Genomic DNA, 24,510 nt, shown 5'->3' on the forward strand with positions numbered 1-24,510 from the left:
CCAACCCAAACCATTCTACAATCATAGAATGTCAGGAGCTGGAAGTGATCTTGAAAGATCATCTGGTCCAGCCCCCCTACCTGAGCAGAATCACCCAAGAATGCATCCAGACAGTTCTTGAATATCTCCAGAGAGGGAGACTGCACAACCCCCCTGGGCAGCCACTTCCAGTGCTCTGTCACTCTCACAGGAAAAAAAATCCTCCTCAGGTTCATGTGGAACTTCCTATGCCTCAACTTCCACCCATTGCCCCTTGTCCTGTCATTGGGCATCACTGAGAAGAGGCTGGCTCCAGCCTCCTGCCACTCACCCTGCACATATCGATAATAAGCATGAGTGAGATCACTCCTTAGTCTAAGCTAAAGCTAAAAAGCTTCAGCTCCACTTGCAGGTGTGTACTGACAGGGGTTCTTGTTCTTCTCAAGTCAGTGTGGATGAACAGAGAGAAGAGCATTGGCTACATCCTTCTTGGTACCTTCTTTTTGATTCATGGCCTCCTATTTGTCCCTCCTGTAAAAATCACCCACCCTGCCTCTGCAGAACTTGTGACAGGTCCCAGCCTGTCATGGTGACACTGCTGGGATAAGAGGCAGAACATCAGAGTGTCCTGATTTTGTGATCAGCTTTGTCCATTTAAGCACTGCCTGATTGCTTTGTGGTCAGGCTGCAGGTTTGGGCTTTCTTCAGCAGACAGGCAGCCCCTGGGCTTGTTCAGTCAGTCCCTCCAAGAGCCATCGTATCTTTCACACAGAGCTGTTTTCTGCCTGCTCTTAACACTTTAAAGAGCTCTCCTGATCCAGAGCTTGGTGCTGCTCATAGCAGCACAGTCATGGGGCACAGGAGCCAGTGCCAGCAGAGATAGGGCAGCAAAGTGTTCCTCAATATAGCATGAGGAAGGTTCACTGTGGTGCGATACCGTTAATGCTGGGGCTTAAACAGGCTGTAGGTCAAGCAGCTGTCCCAGAGGCAACATGTGATTGCCTTTGCAAAGAGCAGTGCTGCTTTGCAGACTCTGAGGCTTCACACTGTGGGGTGAGTTTGGAATAAAGATGTTTAACCTGCTTCCTCCTCACGCAGGTTTCTGATCAGTGGTACCACTAATGGTGCTGCCAGCAGGGATGTTGTGACGAAGCAGGGTGGTAGTGGGCAAGTCATTGACAAGGTCTTCTGTAGTTCACATAGCTGTTATGATGAGGGTTTGAGTTCTCAATAGTACAGCAATCATCTTAAACTTCATGGTCACAGGATGTCAGGGGTTGGAAGGGACCCAAAGAGATCATTCAGTCTAACCCCCCTGCCAGAGCAGGACCATACAATCTAGAACAGATCACACAGGATCACATCCAGACAGGCCTTGAAAGGCTCCAGAGAAGGAGACTCCTTGGGCAGCCAGTTTCCATGCTCTGTGAGCCTGACAGTTAAGAAGTTCCCCTTTGTGTTGTGGAGCATCCTGTGATGCAGCTTCCATCCATTGCTCCTTGTTCTATTCCATGGAGCAGTGAGCAGAGCCTGTCCCCCACTCCTGACTTCCAGCCCTCAAATATTTATAAATATGAGTTAAATGCCCTCTCAGTCTTCTCTTCTCGAGACTAAACAGCCCCAGGTCCCTCAGCCTCTCCTCATCAGGCAGTGCTCCAGTCCCCTCTTCATCCTCGTAGCCCTCTGCTGGACTCTCTCCAGCAGATCCCTGTCCCCCTTAAACTGGGGAGCCCGAAACTGAGGGCAGTACTCAAGATGAGGTCTCACCAGGGCAGAGTAGATACAAGCTTGACTGATGCAGAGGTGGTCTCCAGAGCTCTAATCAGCATAGTGTGGGGAAGGTTTTAACCACGAGCTTCATCTCCCACCTTGTTCACCAGCACAAGTCAAGGTTACAGAAAGCAACTGCTACTTGACTGGGCTGAGTGTATCTGACTTGTGTTGCTGCAGTTCTTGTGGGCTGTTTTCTGGGTGTGATGATATGGATCATGCTTTACATAGCCTTTGCTACAGCTGCAGATGTTCCCTGCAAAAGGAGCTCTGCAATACAAGATCCTGAAGGTAATAGTGCCATGGTCTAGTTGACTGGATAGGGCTGGGTGCTAGGTTGGACTGGATGATCTTGGAGGTCTCTTCCAACCTGGTTGATTCTATGATTCTATGATTTGATTTCTTCAGGTGCATTTCGTTACAGGATGTATTTAAAAACAACAGAAAAAAAAGCCTCTGTGGCTGGGCAGTCCTTTGCTTGCCTCTGATCACCCAGATTAGATTCAGCCAAGCCTGGAAATTAGAATGAGGTTTATACTTGCAGCTTAGCACAAGATACCAGCAGGTATTTACAATCTCTACAGCTAGAGACAGAAATAGACAAGTTAAAAGTAATGCAGAAACACAGCAGCCCTCCCAGAAACCAGAGTCCCCAGGAGGGGCTCCCAACCACCCTTCCACCTCTTTTCCACCCCTCTACCTTATCCCAGACTTTGTCTTGAGTTCAAGGTGGGTTTGGAGGATCGGCCAGGGGAGGTTAGGAAGCAGAAGGGTAAGTTAGACAGCAAGTTAGAGAGAGAAGTGCAGGCAGCCAGAGCCAGAGATGAGCTGTGTTATCTGTGTTTGTGTTCTTATTTTTGTCCATCTCAGCAAGCCTATGAGTGCAGCAGACATCAGCACTGTTTCCTTTTCACAGCCTATCATCTAATTCCTCTCACCAAAATATCCCAGCTAGGCTCAAACTAGCACACTGCCTCAGACTGTATTGGTGCATAAATACTGCATTACATCTGAGATTGGCTCTATCCACATCCCTTCTGCATTTCAGTGCTGTCCCATCCATAGAATCATAGAATCGACCAGGTTGGAAGAGAGCTCCAAGCTCAGCCAGCCCAACCTAGCACCCAGCCCTGTCCAATCAACCAGACCATGGCACTAAGTGCCCCAGCCAGGCTTTGCTTCAACACCTCCAGGCACAGCCACTCCACCACCTCCCTGGGCAGCCCATTCCAATGCCAGTCATTCTTTCTGTGAAGAACTTCCCCCTAACATCCAGCCTAGACCTGCCCTGGCACAATTTCCACTAGCTGTAGCATCTTTGTGATGTTATTGATCATTCTTCTGAGCCAGTCCCATCTCCTGCTACTCTGAAATCAATGTTGGGCATGTTTTCAGAAGTGTAAGCTGAGAGTATTGGTTATGAATGTGTTGGGAAAGGTCTGGGGTGACATGCAGGGTACAAGCTGGGAAGCAGTTAAGTGTCATCTCCTGATTGCTTCCAAGACTGCAGCCTTACATCTGCCTTTAAGACAGGAATGTTTTTTCATGCTGATAATGATCAGTGGGTGTGAAGTGGAAAAGATTAGCAGCTGTAGAAGGCTGCTGTATTACTGCAAACTTTCCTTTTTCCTTTTTGATTAAAAGGAGCAAACTCGTTTTAAATCACAGCACTCCTCCTCTGCGGCGTTTGTCTAAGGTGTGCCCACGTTATTTGGAGTGACAAACCCAAATGTGTCATAACTGGTGATTGCATGGGAGGGCAAACACTTAATTGATAAAAGGGCTCCCATTGACTTTGGTCTTTAATCAGGTCTGTGGATGGAGTCTCTTGTATAAACTGCTACTTAGGAGCTGTATAACCTGCAGAGTTTCTCAAGGAGAGTTTTGATAGAGATGAGAGCTCCTACTTCCAAGCCAAAATGTCATGCAGCTTAATGAAGTGTGAACTTCAAAAGCATCAGAAAGAATGCATTGACCTTCTTTTCATACAACCTGGGGTTTGGATGCAGTAGGTCCTCTCTTCTGTTACTAAATGAACTACTGCAGATTTCCCAATGCATCCTGCTTGAAAATGGGTAGAAAAGGAAAATGTTTATAAGTTGTTGGGTTTTTTTCTCCCACTCACATACTTCATGCAGAATGATGCCCTTCTGAGGTGCACTGTGTACTCCTGAGAAAACCAATTGCAGTGACTTCTGATGGTCATAATTTAACAGCAAAAAAAAACCCCAACCAACATCTCTTTGGACCAATTCTTAAACAAAAAAGTTGCTAATACAGACACTGTGGCAACAGTTCTTGGTCCAAATGCTGTGTGGTTCCCCATGCCCCCGAGTGCAGGGAAGTGTTGTGTGGGCATGGCTGTTACCATGCCTGAAACCATCTCAGGTGTGATTTCTGCAGTGTTCTGTGCTGAGTAATTAATGATCTTCAGGCATCTCTCCCAAAAGGATGGAATAACTTCATAATCCTGCAGTAAAAGGCTGTTGTGAGACAGGCAGCTGTGATTTAGTTATTTTTCTACTAACGCTGAATTTGTTTGCTTAGTGGCATCTATGGTGACAAAGGCCACTGGGATGCCTGAATAGCTGAGATCAGTCCAGCAGAAAAAGTAGAACATACCTCACATGCTTTTGATGTGGGAATTTCTCAGGGAAATCACTCTACAGCAGCCCTGTCTTGCTCTTGAGGTCCTTAGGCAAGGGGAGGACCAGCCTTGATGTTCATCTCTGTGCTGAGAGGATCTGATAAATCCCTTGGCTGTTATTATTTGTGGGATATTTGATTTCTTCTTAATGATAAACTAGTTTTCTGCTCCACCTTCAAAATGTCTTTTGAATTATGAATGAGTGGAAGGCCTTTGAGCACCTTTTACAACTACTGCTGTGGAAGAACCTGCTTCTTGGTTGGAGAATCGGTCGGGGCGCCTGAATGAACTGATCTTTGGAGAGGAGCACAGTGCAGCTTGTCTGGCTCTGCTTTCATTCTGCAGGCAAAATAGTTTCCTTGCTAAACTTTGCTTGACCTCATCCTTTTAGTTTTTATCACTCAGGTGCTTGATGCAGATTCTTTTAATCCTCCACTTCCCAGTTTCTCACCTGTGTCATGGAAGAAGCCATCCCATATGTTGAAATGGACACCTGGCTGCTGCTGTCTGAACTGAACACCATTCTGTGGCTACTTCTCAGTCCTGGTGTCAGGTTGTAGGCTGAACTTGATGATCTCATAGGTTTTTTTCCAGCCTCAGTGATTCTGTACCTAAATGAGAACTTGAGGTTGCACAGTTTGGTTATCATGAGGCCGTAGCTCAACACCATTCTCTGGCAAGCTGCTTCTTGGTCCTGGGTGCCTAAAGGAAGACTTGAGGTTGCACAGTTTGGTTATCATGAGGCCATACACTTGACTTAGCATCATTCTCTGGCAAGCTGCTTCTTGGTCCTGGGTGCCTAAAGGAAGACTTGAGGTTGCACAGTTTGGTTATCATGAGGCCATACACTTGACTTAGCATCATTCTCTGGCAAGCTGCTTCTTGGTCCTGGGTGCCTAAAGGAAGACTTGAGGTTGCAGTTTGGTTATCATGAGGCCATACACTTGACTTGCTCAGCGCCATTCTCTGGCAAGCTGCTTCTCAGTCCTAGGTGCCTGAAGGAAGACTTGAGGTTGCAGTTTGGTTATCATGAGGCCATACACTGGCCTTGCTCCTCATAAGCAAGGCTCTTACTAGCCTGTGGGATCTGCATAGGACTCCTTTTGGAGTCACTGCTGTGTAGTTACTGAAGGCAGCTTTAGCAGAAGTCAGAGGCAGCCTCCTGACCATCAGCATCACCTTCCTCCAGGATAAGCCATCGATTAAAGTACAGCTCAAAGGCCCTTTCTCAACCTTTCTTCCATACTATCTTGAAGCTGAAAGTGCTGGTGATCTCGGTTCAAAGCCCTCCTCTCATAATTACCTATTTGATCTTTTCTTCTGTGATCCTGTTTTGTGATTATGAATGTGCTGGTAAACAGTAAATGGTCTGGCTTAAAGTCTGGAGCACTCCTCTGAAGTTCTGCCCTTAAATCACCACTGCTTTGCAGCACTGACATACATGGGAAAGCAAAGGAGGGAACAGTCCCAGTCTCCTGGTTTGGGGAGCTGTTAGGTTGCTCCAATCTGTTTCTGAAGCTGCAGAAGGAATTCTTATATTGTCACATTAAACTTCATTAAAATTGGGTGAAATGGTGTATGTATATGTCTTGGGCTCTGAATTTACAGTTCTTTGTTTCTTGTGGTAGCTGATGAGCTGGTTAGTACCTGGAAAGATGCTAGAGGTAATGTCCCATCTCCCGTGCTGGCTGGCAGTGTTGCCTCCCCTGCTCTTCAGCAGTGAATCACAGAATGTCAGGGGTTGAAGATCAGGATTTAATGTTTAAGAGAAAGAAAATACACTTCAACTGCTCTGTGGAATGTATTGATACGGTTCATAAATATCCTTTTGTTGCCTTCAGAGTGAGCAAACACATTTCCCATCTCGTTCATCAGGAGACTTATCCCTGCTTTCTTTTCTGTAACAAAGTGCTGACAATTGTTTCGAGGCAGTTCAGACAGCAAAGCTGATGTGACAGTAGTGGTGATGAAGATGCTAATCACAGAATGTTAGTGACTGGAAGGGACCTTCAGAGACCTTCAAGTCCAACCCCCCTGCCAAAGCAGGATCACCTAGGGCAGGTCACACAGGAATGCATCCAGGTGGGTCTGCTGAGGAGACTCCACAACCTCTCTGTTGTTCCAGGGCTCTGTCGCCCTCACCATGCAGAAGTGTCTCTTCACATTGAAGTGGAACCTCCTGTGTTTCAGCTTGTACCCCTTGTGCCTTGTCCTGTCACTGGGCACCACCAACAAGAGCCTGGCACCTTCATCTCGATGCCCTCAGATGTTTGTAGACATTGAGGGAGCTGGGGGGGTGTTTAGCCTGGAGAAGAGGAGGCTCAGGGGTGACCTACAACTACCTGAAGGGACATTGTAGCCAGGTGGGGTTGGCCTCTTCTCCCAGGCAACCAGCAACAAAACTAGGGGACACAGCCTCAAGTTGTGGCAGGGGAGGTCTAGGCTGGATGTGAGGAGGAAGTTGTTGGCAGAGAGAGTGATTGGCATTGGAATGGGCTGCCCAGCGAGGTGGTGGAGTCACCATCCCTGGAGGTCTTCAAGAGGAGACTGGATGAGGCACTTAGTGCCATGGTCTGGTTGACTGGCCAGGGCTGGGTGCTAGTTTGGACTGGCTGAGCTCGGAGCTCTCTTCCAACCTGGTTGATTCTATGATTCTGTGAATTGATGAGGTCCCCTCTCAGCCTTCTCCAGACCAAACAGCCCCAGGGCTCTCAGTCTCTCTTCATAGCAGGGATGTTTCAGTCCCCCATTCATCCTCCTAGCTCTCCACTGAACTCTCTCCAGCTCTTCCCTGTCTCTCTTGAATTAGGGAGCCCAAAACTGGACACAGAACTTCAGCTGTCATCTCATTAGCACAGAGGAAGAGGAGAACCACCCTTAGACCTGCTGGCCCTGATTTGACGCTTTTAAACGGCCTTTCAGATCTGCCCTCTCCCTTCAGTGCCTCCCTGCTGCTGCTGGAGGTTGCGCTGCGTGCGGTGCGTGCAGCTGCCTGTCCTGTGCCTCGCCGAGCAGAGCAGTGCCAGGAGCTGCTGCGGTGGTGGCGGCGGCGATGCGGAGCTGCCTGCGGCGCTGGCCGCTCTGCACTGCCACCTAGTGGCGGCTCTGCCGAAGGACGCGCTCCCAGCTGCGGCCGCCCGACTGCCTTGCCAGCTGCTGCTGCTCAGCATCCTCAAGGCTTCATCTCTCTAGTGGTGATGTTTGCGGGAGGTACTGGTCAGACCACACCTTGAGTACTGTGTCCAGTTCTGGGCCCCTCAATTCAAGAAGGATGTTGAGGTGCTGGAACATGTCCAGAGAAGGGCAATGAAGCTGGTGAGGGGCCTGGAGCACAAACCCTATGAGGAGAGGTTGAGGGAGCTGGGGGTGTGCAGCCTGGAGAAGAGGAGGCTCAGGGGTGATCTTATTACTGTCTACAACTACCTGAAGGGGCATTGTAGCCAGGTGGGGGGGTGGCCTCTTCTCCCAGGCAACCAGCAATAGAACAAGGGGACACAGTCTCAAGTTGTGCCAGGGTAGGTCTAGGCTGGATGTTAGGAAGAAGTTCTTCACAGAGAGAGTGATTGGCATTGGAATGGGCTGCCCAGGGAGGTGGTGGAGGCACCGTCCCTGGGGGTCTTCAAGAAAAGACTGGATGAGGCACTCAGTGCCATGGTCTGGTTGACTGGTTAGGGCTGGGTGCTAGGTTGGACTGGATGATCTTGGAGGTCTCTTCCAACCTGGTTGATTCTATGATTCTATGTTCTTCAGTGGCAGAAAAAAAATGGTCAGATGGACAGAGGAATCAGTGCACCCGCAGCAGCTGTGCAGGTGGCACCAAGTACTGTGGCACAGTCGACTTGCCAGAGGGCAGGGATCCATCCAGAGGCACCTGGACAGGCTGCAGAGGTGGGCCTAGGCCAACCTCATGATATTCAGCAAGGCCAAATGTAAGCTCTTGCACTTGGGTCGGTGCAGTCCCAAGCACAAATCCAGGCTGGGTGGGGAATGGCTGAGAGCAGCCCTGAGGACAGCACCTGGGGGTCTGGGGTGAGGAAAAGCTCAGCATGAGCCTGCAGTGTGAGTGCAGCCCAGACACAACCCTGTGCTGGGCTGCAGCAAGAGCAGTGTGGGCAGCGGGGCAAGGGAGGGGATTGTGCCCCTTGGCTCTGCTCTTCTCAGACCCCACCTGCAGTCCTGGGGGCAGTTCTGGAGCCCCCAGCACAAGCAGGACATGGAAGTGTTGGAGCCAGTGCAGAGGAGGCCACCAAGATGCTGAGAGGGCTGCAGCAGCTCTGCTGTGAGCACAGGCTGAGAGAGTTGGGGCTGTGCAGCCTGGAGAAGAGAAGGATCCCAGGAGACCTTGGAGTGGCCTTCCAGGGTCTTAAGTGTGCTACAGGAAGTTCTTTATAGTGGTGAGGGCAGTGAGTTCTTTACAGTGAGGGTGGTGAGAGACTGGAATGGGTTGCCCAGGGAGGTTGTGGATGCTTCCTCCCTGGAGGTGTTCAGGGCCAGGTTGGATGAGGCCTTGAGCAACCTGTTCTAGTGGGAGGTGTCCCTGCCTATGGTGAGGGGGTAGGAACTGGATGAGCTTTGAGGTCCCTTCCAACCTAAACCATTCTATGATTGAGTGCCTCTATCATTACAGTAGCTCCAAGTGCTCTACTTGAGAAATATTTAAAGACTGGTGAGGGTATTTTGCAGCTGGCAGGAAAATGAGGATGCTGAAATGGACTGAGCTGTGTCTCTTTGGGTGTTGCTGTAGTGTAGAGGAAGCTGAAATAGCAGGACCACTCTGTCCTTCTGCTCTCTCTTTGGGTGTTACTGCTCAAACCTGAGATACACACACACTTGGCTATGTACACACACAGAGATGTATTTGTACTTTCATGGAATTCATAGAAAGGTTTAGCTTGGAAGGGACCTTAAAAATCATCTAGTTCCAACCTCCCAGCCACGAGCAGGGACATCTTCTACTAGAACAGGTCACTCGAGGCCTCATCCAAGCTGACCTAGAACACTTCCAGGGAGGAGACATCCACAGCCTCCCTGGACAACCTGTTCTACTGTCTCCTTACTCTCACTGGAAAGAATTTCTTCCTAATCCCCACTTTAAATCTGCCCTCCTCAAGCTTCAGTGCTTTCCTTCTCATCCTATGGCTACAAGCCCTTGTAAAAAGTCCCTTCCTGGCTTTCTTGAACCCCCCCTTCAGGTACTGGCAGGCTGCTCTAAGCTATCCCTGGAGCCTTCTTTTCTCCAGGCTGAACAGACCCAACTCTCAGTCTGTCCCCACAGGGGAGGTTCTCCAGTCCTCTGATCATCTCTGTGGCCTTCTCTGGACTTGCTGCAGCACTTCAATGCCCCTCTTATGCTGGGGGCACCAGAAGTGAATGCAGTGCTCCAGGTGGGGTCCCATGAGAGCGGAGCAGAGGGGCAGAATCACTGCTCTCATTTTGCCAGTCACACTTTTGTTGCAGCCCAGCATGTATTTGTCCTTCTGGGCTGCAAGCACACCCTGCCAGGTCGTGTTGAGATTTTCACCAGCTGCCACCCCCAAGCTCTTCTTTTTTTTTCCCCTTTCTTGCCTCTTTAAGACACCTCAAGGCTCTTTGTGGAAGTGCTGCAGTGACAGGAGGTTGTTTCAGAGAACGTGTCATGGGATGTACTTGATCTTCCAGGAACTGTGACTCTCTCCACCTCTCTGGTGCCAAGAGAACCACTGAGTTTCTTAGTCACTGAATACATCCAGGCTGCCTGCTCTTTTCCCCAAGCAGCACAATTTTGTTGTTACTGCTATGTAATTAGCAGGAGATGTTGTCAGTCACTCAAGCAGCTGCTAGTAAAACGTCTTGGTTTGGTTTTCTAGCAGTGTAGTGAAGAAGAGGTTTCAAGATGAGGCCAGAGCCAAAGATTCCCTTCAGTTTGGGTGTGTTTTACAGGGAGTGTTTGCAGTAGAGTCCATAACTTGAGGAGAGACTGAGGCAGTTGGGGCTGTTCATGATGGAGAGGAGAAGGCTCCCAGGTGACCTTGCTGTGGCCTTCCAGTACCTGAAGGGGGCTACAAGAAAGCTGGGGAGGGACTTTTTAGGTTGTCAGGCAGTTATAGGACTAGGGGGAATGGAACAAAGCTGGAAATGGGGAGATTCAGAGTGGATGTTAGGAAGAAGTTGTTCAGCATGAGGGTGGTGAGAGCCTGGAATGGGTTGCCCAGGGAGGTGGTGGAAGCCTCATCCTTGGAGGTGTTTAAGGCCAGGCTGGATGAGGCTCTGGGCAGCCTGATGCCATGTGAGGTGTCCCTGGGCATGGCAGGGGAGTTGGAACTAGATGGTCCTTGTGGTCCCTTCCAACCTTGTCTGATTCTGTGATTCTGAGCGGTAAGACCAGTCCTTGGTGTGGAAGCTGGATGGTGGTGGAGACACATTCGACCAGAGAGGAACTCCCCACCCTTCTTCCTCTTGTCTTCACCTTCATGTGCTGACATTAGAGACCTGCATGGCTTAGAGGGCAGCCCCCAGTGTGTTCCTGCTTGTGTATCTCCTTACTTCCTTCTCTGAACCAGAGCTATGTGGGGCTTGTGGTGGAAGAGTCTTAGGCTTCCTGCTATCTATTCATAGAATCATAGAATCAGCCAGATTGGAAGAGACCTCCAAGCTCCTCCAGTCCAACCTAGCACCCAGCCCTAGACAGTCAACCAGACCATGGCACTAAGTGTCCCAGCCAGGCTTGGCTTCAACACCTCCAGGGACAGCAACTCCACCACCTCCCTGGGCAGCCCATTCCAATGCCAATCACTCTCTCTGACAACAACTTCCTCACAACATCCAGCCTATACTTCCCCTGGCACAACTTGAGGCTGTGTCCCCTTGTTCTGTTGCTGGTTGCCTGGCAGAAGAGACCAACCCCACCTGTGGAAGAGATTAAGTTGTGCCAGGGGAGGTCTAAGCTGGATGTTGTTAGGAAGTTCCTGGCAGAGAGAGTGATTGGCATTGGAATGGGCTGCCCAGGGAGGTGGTGGAGTGGCCACGGCTGGAGGTGTTGCAGCCAAGCCTGGCTGGGGCACTTAGTGCCATGGTCTGGTTGATTGGCTAGGGCTGGGTGCTAGGTTGAGAATGTGTCCCCTTGTTCTGTCCCTGGGTGCATCGCAGAAGAGACCAACCCAACCTGGCTACAGCCTCCCTGCAGGGAGCTGCAGACAGCAATGAGCTCTGCCCTGAGCCTCCTCTTCTGCAGGCTGCACACCCCCAGCTCCCTCAGCCTCTCCTCACACAGCTGTGTTCCAGGCTCCTCCCCAACCTTGCTGCCCTTCTCTGGACACCTTCCAGCACCTCAACATCAATAGAGCAATAGAGGCCGTGGTGGCTGAGGACAGAGGGCACACAATGCAGTCTGGGTAACACTAAACTGTAGACAGTTTATTTGCCCACACTTTTATTATATAAATTAAAAAAATAAATACATCTTTTCTTTACTGCAGCGCCAGTTTCACCCAAACAATCAAATTATCAGAGCAGTCATTACCTAGATGCCTTTTTGTAGCTGAGTAGCACTTTCTTATCCTTGCTCTTCTTTGACTTTTGCCATTTTGTTGTTAATTTCATTGTTAAATTTATCTCTTCTTCCTGTGTGTTAAATATTTCTAGGAATGACCTTGGCTGTTTCATACTGCAAATCTGTCTGCATGGCAGAGTCCAGCACCAAGCACTCTGAGCAAGTGTTAGTAACCTAAGTGCTTGCAAAGCTCTTGGAGCCTGGTGCTAAGGCAATGATACAGCTAAATGAGCAATTAGCAGCCTCACCTAATAGCTGGCCTGGCTCTGTGTAGCTAAGTGATATGTCACAAAGATGTACCCATTGAGATAAATCATGTGTCTCTTTCAGCACTAACAGGATCCCCTTACTTTGGATTTTGTGTTGGCACTCTGCAGAGATATCCTTCAAGATGCCAGAGTTAGTATCTGTGTCATGCTTATAATAGCATCTTGAGGCTCAGTAAAGGTTCATCTCTCAGATGATTGATTTGGGAGCTGACAGGGACCTGCTCTGTCAAAGGATATGAGCTCTCAATAACAGATTTCTTCACCTGTACCCATTTTCCATGGGAGTTTGTGTTGCCAGCACTGCTTCAGAGTAGAAAATCCACCCCTTGCTCTGCTCAAACCATTTACCTCTTGGCAAATAAACCCTGCTGCAGGAGTGGACACCTGGACTGGCTTGGGATGTGCTGTGGCACATGAATAAATTGGCTGCAGCAACACTGGCTCTGCAGACAGGCAAGTCAGGGGTGTCCATGATGTGCTCTTAGTGTAGGTCCCACTTGGGATGCATCTGTGGGAGCCAGCTTGGGCCTGGAGCCAACAATTCAGGGGTGTTCATCACAGATATCCAGGTGTTCCCACACGTTCCTCTCAACCTAAGTGTCATAACTAAATGCTCTGTGACTCTGCAACCTTACTCTACCCTCACCAGCTTCTTATCCATCTTACATGCTAAGCTAATATTAGTTTTGGACCGAATTCTTTCTCACCATTGAGGGAAGAAAGTGGGGGAGAGAAGAAAGTTGTTTTACATGCATGTGAGTGTCTCAGTCACGGCTCTGTGGCTAGCACTGGAAGAGAGCATTTGGCTCAGGGCAGTGTTAGTGAAATATGGAAGGTATCACCTCAGGCTGCTGTGTGTGCTGGCAGGGAAACGTCTACCATGGTCCTGCTCGTTTGGTGGCCTGTGGCTAGGACGTTCCAGTCTGCACTTGTGTTTTCCTATGGGTTAAGAGTCTGCTTTGCAGAATCTGCCTTCCTCATCAGGGGAGTTCAGTACTCATCTTATTAACCTCTGAAACCTTTCTCTGGCACAAATAGAATCATAGAAACACAGAATCAGTCAGGGTTGGAAGGGGCCACAAGGAGCAGCCAGTTCCAACCCCCTGCCATGCCCAGGGACACCCTACCCTAGAGCAGGCTGCACACAGCCTCAGCCAGCCTGGCCTCAAACACCTCCAGACATGGAGCCTCAACCACCTCCCTGGGCAACCCATTCCAGCCTCTCACCACTCTCATGCTCAACAACTTCTTCCTCACAGCCACTCTCACTCTCCCCACCTCCAGCTTTGCTCCATTCCCCCCACTCCTGCCACTCCATGACAGCCTCAAAAGTCCCTCCCCAGCTTTTTTGGAGCCCCCTTCAGATCCTGGAAGGCCACAAGAAGGTCACCTCAGAGCCTCCTCTTCTGCAGACTGCACAGCCCCAACTCTTTCAGTCTGTGCTCACAGCAGAGCTGCTGCAGCCTCTGAGCATCCTCCTGGTCCTGCTCTGGACACACTCCAGCACATCCACATCCTTCTTGTAATATGGACTCCAGAACTGGATGCAGTATTCTAGGAGGGGTCTCACCAGAGTGTGGTAGAGGGGGAGAATCCCCTCCCTGGCCCTGCTGGCCACACTTCTCCTGCTGCAGCCCAGGCTCTGCTTGGCTTTCTGGGCTGTAAGTGCACACTGCTGGCTGCTGTTGAGCTTCTCGACCACCAGTAGCACTGCTCAAATAGTAGCTCTGCCTTTTTCCTGTGAGACCTCAAATGCTACATCCAGTTCTGGTGCCCCCCACACAATAAGGGGACAGCTCTTGGAGCAAGTCTAGAGGAAGGCCACAAAAATCTTCCAAGGGCTGGAACTCATGGTGTTTACTTTGAGGTCTTGAATTCTCCATTCCCTGGAGCCTATCCTCACGATGTTCCCAAATGATGACCAATTTCACAAAGCACACAGATGTCCAGAGACAGAATTGGGACAGAAAGATGTCTTTATAGGTGTCAAACATTGATTTCTTTTTGGACAATGGATAGAACTCTCAAGCTATTAATGTAAGTGATGTTAACTCTTTTAAGCCTGGAAAAGAGCAGGCTCAGGGGTGACCTCATTGCTCTCTACAGCTACCTGAAGTATAGGAGGTCTAGGCTGGATGTTGTTAGGAAGTTGTTGTCAGAGAGAGTGATTGGCATTGGAATGGGCTGCCCAGGGAGGTGGTGGAGTCACTGTGCCTGGAGGTGTTGCAGCCAAGCCTGGCTGGGGCATTTAGTGCCATGGTCTGGTTGATTGTCTAGGGCTGGGTGCGAGGTTGGGCTGGATGAGCTTGGAGCTCTCTTCCAACTTGACTGATTCTATGATAATGTACCTATACCTTGGTTTTCTCCTTTCAGTTTGAGAAGGGCATTGCCATTTAGAGGCAAAGCCACATCCACCTTCCTTACACCCCATTACAAGCTCTCTGGAAGCAGAGATTTTCAGGTTTGAATGAGGCAGAGAGTGACCTCTTTCTTGAATGGACCAAACTGGAATGTTTTCATTTCCAATGGGCTTTAAGCCAAGCAAATATTAGTGGATCCAAACTAGTTTTGAAATGAAATGATTCTTATTTGTTGGAGCATTCCAGAGAATAGCTTTGATCTGTCTGTACTTCCACCAGAGGGATATTGGCAGGCTGGCCTCCCATTTCTAGCCATTTGGGATGAAAGAGAGGTTATAATAACCACCTTGTGTGGCAGTGATACTGAACAGATGACATTTTTTTTTTGAACAATATTAAGTGAATAAAGGTAAACACATTTCAATTAAAATGTTTTTTTGGAGTTTGACTGCAGCAGGGCTCTTGGAAAGTCTTCTCTGTGGGTTGAAGGAATTTGGCTATGTTTAAGTGATTTTTTTTTCTTCTTCAACTGCAGAAATGTTGGGAAGAGAAAAGTTTGTTCTGTGCTGTTGGAGTAAAGCTTTTTGTTTTTTTTGAAAAGCAAATGAAAATCAGCAGCAGGCAATAGAATTGTTAATTACTGAGAAGCAGGGATGTGTGGGGAAGGAGGACAACCTTTCTCATTCAGTGCTTTGCTCGCTTCTGAGGCCTCAGACCCCCACCACACAGGCACAGTGCAGTCAAGAGGTAGCTGGTGACACATGGGTTTGATGGGTGGACCACAAGATGGATCAAGGAGTGGCTTGATGGCTACACAGAGTGGCTGCCAATGGCTCCATGGCCAAGTGGAGGCCAGGCACAAGTGGAGTCCCTCAGGGATCAGTGCTGGCACCAGTCTTGCTCAGCATCTTTATGGGTGTCATGGACAGAGGCACTGAGTGCAGCCTCAGCAAGTTTGCTGAACACACCAAGCTGTGTGGTGCAGCAGCCAGGCTGGAGGGAGGTGCAGCATCCAGAGGGACCTGGACAGGCTGCAGAGGTGGGCACAAGGCAACCTCAGGAGGTTCAATAAGACTAAGTGCAGTGTCCTGCGTCTGGGTTGAGGCAATCCCAAGCACAAATCCAGGCTGGGCAGCGCCGGGCTGGAGAGCAGCCCTGAAGAGAGGGACTTAGGAGTGCTGCTGGAGAAGCTCAACAGGAGCCAGCAGTGTGCACTTGCAGCCCAGAGAGCCAAGCAGGGCCTGGGCTGCAGCAGGAGAAGTGTGGTCAGCAGGGCCAGGGAGGGGATTCTCCTCTGCTGTGCTCTGCTGAGACCCCACCTGGAGTCCTGCATTCAGTTCTGGAGCCCCTGGGACAAGAGGGCTGTGGAGATGCTGGAGTGTGTCCAGAGCAGGGCCGGGAGGATGCTCAGAGGGCTGCAGCAGCTCTGCTGTGAGCACACACTGAAAGAGTTGGGGCTGTGCAGGCTGCAGAAGAGGAGGCTCTGAGGTGACCTTCTTGTGGCCTTCCAGGATCTGAAGGGGGCTCCAAAAAAGCTGGGGAGGGACTTTTGAGGCTGTCATGGAGTGGCAGGAGTGGGGGGAATGGAGCAAAGCTGGAGGTGGGGAGAGTGAGAGTGGCTGTGAGGAAGAAGTTGTTGAGCATGAGAGTGGTGAGAGGCTGGAATGGGTTGCCCAGGGAGGTGGTTGAGGCCCCATGGCTGGAGGTGTTTGAGGCCAGGCTGGCTGAGGCTGTGTGCAGCCTGCTCTAGGGTAGGGTGTCCCTGGGCATGGCAGGGGGCTTGGAACTGGCTGCTCCTTGTGGTGCCTTCCAACCCTGACTGATTCTATGATTCTAAGTACTGGCTGGGGCACTTATTGCCATGTTCTGGTTGATTGGCCAGGGCTGGGTGCTAGGTTGGACTGAATGATCTTGGAGGTCTCTTCCAACCTGGCTGATTCTATGATTCTAAGTAAACTGTAGCACACAGTACTTATGTGGCACATTATCAGCTTTGATGAAGGTATTTGAAGGCAACTTAAAATTTCGAGTAAAAGAAGCAGAACTGCTCAGTTATCATAGTAAGGATATTTTGTGTTCTGCCTTAGTCTTGAGGAGGAGACAGTGGGGTGGTGGAGACCATCCCACCACAATGTGCTGCTTAAACACAGCTGAAGAGGAGCCCTGTGAATTGCTGTGAGCTGATGATAATTTGTGCTCCCCCAGCAGTGATCTCCAATTGTATCTTGGGCTGCAGCCAGTGGAGTGTGGGCAGCAGGGCAAGAGAGTAGATCCTGCCCCTTGCCTCTGCTCTGCTGAAACCTCACCTTGAATACTGTGTCCAGCTTTGGTGTCCCAAGCATGAGAAGGATATGGAATTGTTGGAGTGAGTCCAGAGGAGGCCACAAAGATGATCCAAGGGCTTGGAGCAGCAATGCTGAGGGAGCTGGGGGGGTGTTCAGCTTGGAGAAGAGAAGGCTCCAAGGGGACCTTAGAGCTGCCTGCCAGTCCCTGAAAGGATCCTGCAGGAAGGCTGCAGAGGGACTTGTGCTAAGGGTGTCTATAGACAGGATAGAGAATGAATGAAGTTGAGGGAGAGTTGGTTTAGACTGGATCTTGGGAAGAAATTCTTCCCTGTGAGGGTGGCAAGAGGCTGGAATATGCTGCCCAGGGAACCTCTGGTGTAGAGGTTTGTTATGTGTTGTTTGCATCTTCTTTAAAATACAAAACATACAAATTAGCTGTAGCCAATTGAATTGCTTCTACTCCAAATGTGGGTGGTTTGCATGGACAGACAGCTGCCTTCTCACAGCTGCTTTGTGTGCATTTGCTTCCCTTTCACAGCAGCTGGACTAAGCCATACCTGAGTTCTAAGTTAAACAGAAGAAAGATCTCCTTTAACAGACACCATTGTATGCAGTCAGCCCTGTTGATGAGCATCCTGAAATGTCACCTGCATTTCGAGTCCACTGAAGTGCTTTGTGTGTTCTTGCCTGAAGGGAGGAACAGTTTGAACAGAGACAAACATTAAAAAAACCCAACAAAGCACAAAGGGTTTGTAGGTTACAGCTTCAGCTTTTGGTTTCCTAGAGCATCTGCTCAGAACTGGATCCCTTTGCTTGAGCTGGAATGTTTAGTTTCCAGCTCAGCATGAGAACTGCTCCTGCTAGAATTGAAAGCTTGGTCTCTTTCTTTTTATGCACCTGTTTTCATTTTAACACCAATATGTACTTCTGCTGAGTGGTTCCTTTCCCTCCAGCTGGAAGTTTGGTCTGATGTTATCCTGTGAGATCTTCCTAAACTGGGCATTTGTAACTCTGCAGCCTCTGGAAATGAAAACTGACCTCTCTGCTGCATTTCACTTTCTTGGGCTCGTGGTTTTCTTCCCTTTCTGTTCTAAGACTGACCCATATCTTTGTTGCAAAACCTTGTTTCTATCAAAATAAAATGTGATCCCTTCCCCTGGCAAGAGGTATCAGACAGGCCAGGTTGGAGGAGGCAGCGGTGGTGGGGCATAAAAGGGAGCTGAGGAGAGGGGGAGATGACATTCAACGGGGCCAAGCATAAGGTCCTGCATCAGGCACAGCTCCAGGCTGGGTGGGGAATGGCTGAGAGCAGCCCTGAGGAAAAGGACCTGGGGGGTCTGGGGTGAGGAAAAGCTCAGCATGAGCCTGCAGAGTGAGTGCAGCCCAGACACAACCCTGTGCTGGGCTGCAGCAAGAGCAGTGTGGGCACAGGGCAAGGGAGGGGATTCTGCCCCTTGGCTCTGCTCTCCTCACACCCCACCTGCAGTCCTGGGGGCAGTTCTGGAGCCCCCAGCACAAGAGGAATATGGAAGTGTTGAAGCCAGTGCAGAGGAGACCACCAAGATGCTGAGAGGGCTGCAGCAGCTCTGCTCTGAGGACAGGCTGAAGAGTTGGGGCTCTGCAGCCTGGAGAAGAGAAGGCTTGGAGGAGACCTTGGAGTGGCCTTCCAGTATCTGAAGGGGGCTACAGGAAGGCTGGGGAGGGTCTGTTGACAAGGTTTTGTAATGACAGGGCGAGGAGTAATGGGTTTAAACTGGCAGAGGGGAGGTTGAAACTGTATGTTAGGGAGAAGTTGTTTGCAGTGAGGGTGGTGAGACACTGGCACAAGTTGCCCAGGGAGGTTGTGGCTGCTCCCTCCCTGGAGGTCTTCAAGGCCAGGTTGGATGAGGCCTTGAGCAACATGCTCTAGTGGGAGGTGTCCCTGCCTATGTCAGGGGGTTGGAGCTGGGTGATCCTTGAGGACCATTCTGTGATCCTCTGTGTGATGCAGAGCAATAGAAGCACTGCTAATGCAGCACAGGAGCATAGGGGAGGGCTCGGGAGCCTGGGGGGTTCTGCAGTAGTTGCATTTAACGCAGGGAAGGGACGAGCTGAGGGGAGCTTAAGGGGGTTCTGAATGCAAGGACATTGCATGTTCCGTTGGATATGCAGATTAGAATGACATCATCTGCAAAAATAACAACAATAATCATAATGGCCAAAATCTTTTCCAGACTTGCAGCCTTAACTGTGTGCTCAGTGGGGTGGTGGCAGAGCGAGCTGGCTGATGCAGCTGCAGGGTAAAACTGGGGCAGCCAACTGCTTTTGATCTTGATGGGGAGGGGGCAGAAGGTCAGGCCACTGTCTGTTGTTCTCAGTGTCTTGTTTATGTGATTCTTTGGACAGATAAATGATGTATGGTGAAACCAGATGGGAGTCTTTCAGTTAGTCCTGTAAGAACTGCAAGGTGTCCTTTTGTCCTTGCCCTCCCTTCTTCCTTGAAAACTGCAGCTGGTGGATGTTGCTCCTATGCTGGTCCTTGCAGCTGTATCAATTTCAGGTGTATTTAATCACAGAGTGGCTCAGGTTGGAAGGGACCTCAAATCCAACCTCCCCACCATGGGAAGGGATGCCTCTCCACAAGACTCTCTCAAGCAGTTCCTGTCCATCTTGAACTGAGGAGCCCAGAACTGGAGACAGTATTGCAGATGTGATCTAACTAGGGCTGAGTGGAGGGGGAGAAGAGCCTCCCTTAGCCTGCAGGACACACTCATCTTGATGCACCCCAGTATACTGTTGCCTTTCTGGGCCACAAGGCTTCTGTCTTGGGTTTGGCTGAGCTGGATCTAATTCTCCTCAGGGAATTTATGATGACAGCAGCAGTTTTAGGCTGCTGTCTCGATTCTCTTAGCTCTGGATGCATGGAGGGATGTGTGTGTGTATGAAAACTGTGCAGAGTGTGTGCTGATGTGTGTTAGCCTTGGCCTGATGTCACTCTCTCAGCCTGTGCTCACAGCAGAGCTGCTGCAGCCCTCTCAACACCTTCATGGTCCTCCTCTGGACTGGCTCCAACACTTCCATGTCCTGCTTGTGTTGGGGGCTCCAGAGCTGCCCCCGGGACTGCAGGTGGGGTGTGAGGAGAGCAGAGCCAAGGGGCAGAATCCCCTCCCTTGCCCTGTGCCCACACTGCTCTTGCTGCAGCCCAGCACAGGGTTGTGTTTGTCTGCACTCATACTGCAGGCTCCTGTTGAGCTTTTCCTCACCCCAGACCTCCAGTTCCTGTTCCTCAGGGCTGCTCTCAGCCATTCCCCACCCAGCCTGGAGTTTTTCTTGGCTTGCACTGCCCCAGGTGCAGTACCTTACACTTGGCCTCGTTGAATGTCATGAGGCTGTCCTGGGCCTACCTCTGCAGCGTGTCCAGGTCCCTCTGGATGGATCCCTGTCCTCAGGCAAGTTGACTGTGCCACACAGCTCGGTGCCATCTGCAAACTTGCTGAGGGTGCACTGATTCCTCTGTCCATAGCACTGAGAAAGATGTTAAACCACACTGGTGCCAGCACTGACACCCGAGGGAGCCACTTGGCACTGGTCTCCAGGTGGACATTGTGCCCTTGATCATCACTCTCTGAATGCCACCACCCAGCCAATTCCTTATCCAGCAGTGCTCCACCCATCAAGTCCCTGTTTTTGCAGTTTGGTGACCAGGCTGTCCTGTGGGACAATATACCCCTGAGATTTCTACAGATCTCTTCCCAGAGCTGTGCTCCAGGGATTTCCTAACTGGTTGGCTGGGATGCTGAGAGGCATGCTACAGATGAGTTGCCTATTGGAACAGTGGGATGGGCCTCAAGTTGTATGAACAGAGTGTATAACCAAGGAACAGAGGCCTTGCAAGTAGAGAAGTTTTCTTCCATGTGATGTGAGTGCAAACCTAACCTCTTTCCCTTGTCCTTTTTCCTAGGGTGACTCTGTTATTACAGTGCAGCTGACTGAGGAAGATAAAGTTGAAGAGGATGTAGTGTTTTACTTGGTCTTCACTGGCTCAACTGTCCAACACTGCACAAGCACAAGGAAGATTAATCCTGGGAGTCTGGAGACAATTTCTCCTGGTAAACAGTTGTCTGTCTTTGTGTGTCAGGGTATCAGTCTCTGAGATGTGGTAAAATCAAGAGGACTGAAGTGTGGTGGTGTTGGTTGTCTTCTTCCACGTTTCCACTTTCATGCAGAGTACAGTGTGTGTTTGGGTGGTTGCCTTTGCCTTTTAAAAATCTCTTGCTTGAGTTGGCCTTAGATGGCAGGATGAGGGGCAGTGGGTTCAAGCTTGAGAAGAGCAGATTTAGATTGGACGTTAGGAACAAGTTCTCTACTGTCAGGGTGGTGGAGCACTGAAACAGGTTGCCCAGAGAAGTGGTTAAGGCCCCTTCCCTGGAGACATTCAAGGTGAGGCTTGACAGCGTTCTGGGTGACCTGGACTAGTGGGGATGTCCCTGATGGCTTCAGGGGAGCTGGGCTAGATGATGTCTAGAGGTCCCTTCTGGCCTGGAGAATTCTATGATTCTATGACTGAGATAGCAGTGATCTAACAGGCAACTATGGGGTTCTATTGTAGCAGACAGTCTATGTGCACACAGGAGAGCAGGGTTAGACTGGATCTTAGAAAGAAGTTCTTCAGTATGAGGGTGGGGACATTCTGGATCAGGGTACCCAGGCTGCCTCCTCCCTGGCATTGTTCAAGGCTGAATGAGGCCTTGAGCAGCTCAGCCTAGTTGAGAGGTGTCCCTTCCCATGGTGGGGAGGTTGGAGTAGATGATCTCTAAGGTCCTTCTCAGCCTGAGCCATTTTATGGTTATATAGCATAGTAAAAAGCTTTCAGACATGAGCAAGACCAAGGAGGACACTTGGCCAGCTTAGAGCTGCTGTTCTCCAAACAGTGTACAGCCTGGGAAGCCCTGGGCTCTGCTCAACTCAGTGAGCTTCCTTTCTGTCCTCCCAGTGAAATGCAGCCCTTTCCCCCTAAATCCTGCTGTGCAGACCAGAGCTTGCACAGAGCTCCTGAAGCTCTCGCAGTGGCAGGTGACATGTGGTGCTTAGTGGCATCCCTGGAGCACTGCTGGTTGAGGCAGGGTTGGTTTCCAGAGGGAAGCCTTCATGCTGTTAACAAAACAAAGCAGACCAGCCCAGCATTTGCCTCTGGTGACTTCAGGACCGTGGGAATGGGCACTTTACAGGCTGTGGTCCTTACCATTAACCTTTCTCTCTGACTTGTTGCTATGCAGCACGTTGATAGTAGTGTGAGAAGAATGCCTGCCATTTGCACCAGGCACAGTAAGAGTGTGAGCCATCAAACGTCCTTCTTGGGTTTACCTTTGTATCTGTCTCAGGACTATTTTACCAGAGGTGCTCATGAAGTAAACTTTGGGCTAAGGAGTTTTTCCTCCTGGGAATGAGTGGTTAAAAGTCAGCCACTTTTTTTTTTGTATTTCCCTCTCTTTTTTGTGCTGTTTGAGTAGTTCAGTTGGCCTGGGAAGAGAAGTCTCTTTGCAGGCACCGAGGGCTGGAGCCCTGTGCAATCAATTAGATGAGTGCCTATTTGCTGCCAGCGCAGGCAAAAGGGGTGACTCCTTCCCTGCTTTTGTCTGGCGAGTGTGGGGCTCTGCCAGCCCCCCTTGCAATGACCTCACCTCCCCCTCGGGACCGTGGCTGTGTCGCCAAGAAAGGAACTGAAAAGCTTCAGTGTTCCCCTCCAGCCCGTACGGGAACCAGCTCCCTTGATGGGATTTCCGGGCGGGAGCGATGTTTTCCTATTACCTCTGGCCCTGACATCCTCTGAGCAGCCGGGGATGCAGCTGCCAGGCGGTACCCAGGGTGATGCTCTGGGCTCTGCCAGCCCAAATATAATGGAGTCACTGGGAAGGGCTCCCTGGAGCTCTCTTTGTGGCTGTTAGTGGGAAATCCAACTCCTCCGTTCACGGGGCAGAGAGGAGGGAGAGAATTGCTCTTGTTTGTTGCTTTATAATGGGCTGTTGTTTTTTTCCCTTTTCGCTGGCTGGCAGTTGCAGTCTTGCAGAGTAGGATGCCAGGCAGGGATGGGTGCTGCCCTAAAATACAGCTGCATTGTGTACAAGTTTGACAAAGATTTAATGGGCCCTTTGGAAAGTCTTGTTGCTCCCAGAAAGCACTGTCAGGGGCTGCAGTGCAAGGGAAGACCTCTGATGTAAAGCAGCCACTTAGCTTTCAACCTCTTCCATGCTTATACATCGTCTGGGAGAAACCACTTGAGCAAAAAGGACTTTAGGGGGTGCTGATAAGCAAATGAGAAAATCCTCCTGTTGGCACTGATGGATTTCTTCAGTGTTGCTTCAGCACTGGCTACTCTGATTTCAGTAAAAGCATGACTTATTTCAACCCAGCTCTTCTTCCTCCTCCTCCCCCTTCCTGAACTCAACAGTGAATCTGTAATCATGTGTTTACGCTGTATATTGGGCCAGTTGCCTTGGAGATGGTTGTGGTGACTCACAGCTGGTGTTATTTGACCTCACTGCAGGATTAGCCATGAACAAGAGGCAGTGTGTGGGAGACCAGCCCTTGTTCAAACATCCAGGCCTGGGCACTTCCCAAGTGCTCTGCAAGAAAACTCTTGCAAATAGCTTTTAGCCAAAATCTTGCCCTTCGCTTCCAGCTTTGAGCATCTCTCTGTTGTCCCTGCAGTGCAAGGTGTGTTGCCTGTCCCTGGGGGTACAGCTGCCCTTCAGGGACAGCTCAGGTGGATGAAGGGCAGGCTGACTCACTCAAGGGCATGCCAAATCTCTCTGTTTACCTGCCTTGAACTTCCTCTGCTTCCCTTCTTGCGCTTGGAAGCTCTTCCTTCATCTTTATCCCAAGTCCTCAGTGTCATATCCTTCCCAGGAGACTTCACCATCAAGGCCTGAGGTGAAAGAGGTAACCATAATTCTGTTAAGGCTAATACAAAAATGGAACCACAAATCTTTTTCCATGACTTTGGTATCATAGTAGTATCATAGTATCATCAGGGTTGGAAGAGACCTCACAGATCATCGAGTCCAACCCTTTACCACAGAGCTCAAGGCTAGTGATGTATGGAGGAATAAACCCACCCACCCCACCCCCCAAACTTATTTGATTACATTTGCTGCCAAAACGCAAGGCCTTTGGATCATAAAATCATGGAATGTACTGGGTTGGAAGAGACTCCTAAAGGTCCAACCCTCCTGCAGTAAGTGGTGATGTTCCCAACTAGATCAGGTGGCTCAGAGTCCCATTAAGCCTAACCATGAATAGCTTAAGGAATGTCTTCACTGCAGGACCACAGCATCATCATCTATTGCTAGAGCAGCTTTTCTTCTGCTGGAATAAACCCCCCAGTAACAAAAAAGGCTCAAATAATGATCTGACTAACAAAAGATGTGAAGGCTGTCTTGCAGGATCACACTCCCACAGCAAGCTGGTGTGCTGGCAGCTCAGTTATTTGTGTGGTGCATACAGTGCAGGCTCGTGTGCATGGTGATAAGAGCTGTGATGTTGGGCACAAATTTGGCTCTGCACTCAGAGCCTGGTGTGTAGTATGTGGGAGATGCAGAAGAGCTCAGCAGAGGAGATTGAAAATGATATTTCCTTTAGGGAGAAACAGACCAGTTGTGGAGATCCAGAGCTGAGGCAGCTCCTAGACAAGTAA

General features: G+C 50.0%; 1 protein-coding gene across 9 annotated transcripts in view; it reads left to right on the forward strand.

Annotated features, from left to right (window-relative positions):
• AKAP13 (A-kinase anchoring protein 13) overlaps positions 1–24,510 on the forward strand; it is a 286,571-nt gene that overhangs the window by 86,887 nt on the left and 175,174 nt on the right. For all 9 annotated transcript variants that reach the window (XM_064158064.1, XM_064158065.1, XM_064158062.1 and 6 more), the window contains one exon: positions 20,779–20,926. In XM_064158064.1, the coding sequence (XP_064014134.1) occupies positions 20,779–20,926 (148 nt within the window). The remainder of the gene's footprint in view (positions 1–20,778; positions 20,927–24,510) is intronic.

The sequence above is a fragment of the Pogoniulus pusillus genome, chromosome 17 (genome assembly GCF_015220805.1).
Source record: "Pogoniulus pusillus isolate bPogPus1 chromosome 17, bPogPus1.pri, whole genome shotgun sequence".
NCBI lineage: Eukaryota > Metazoa > Chordata > Aves > Piciformes > Lybiidae > Pogoniulus > Pogoniulus pusillus.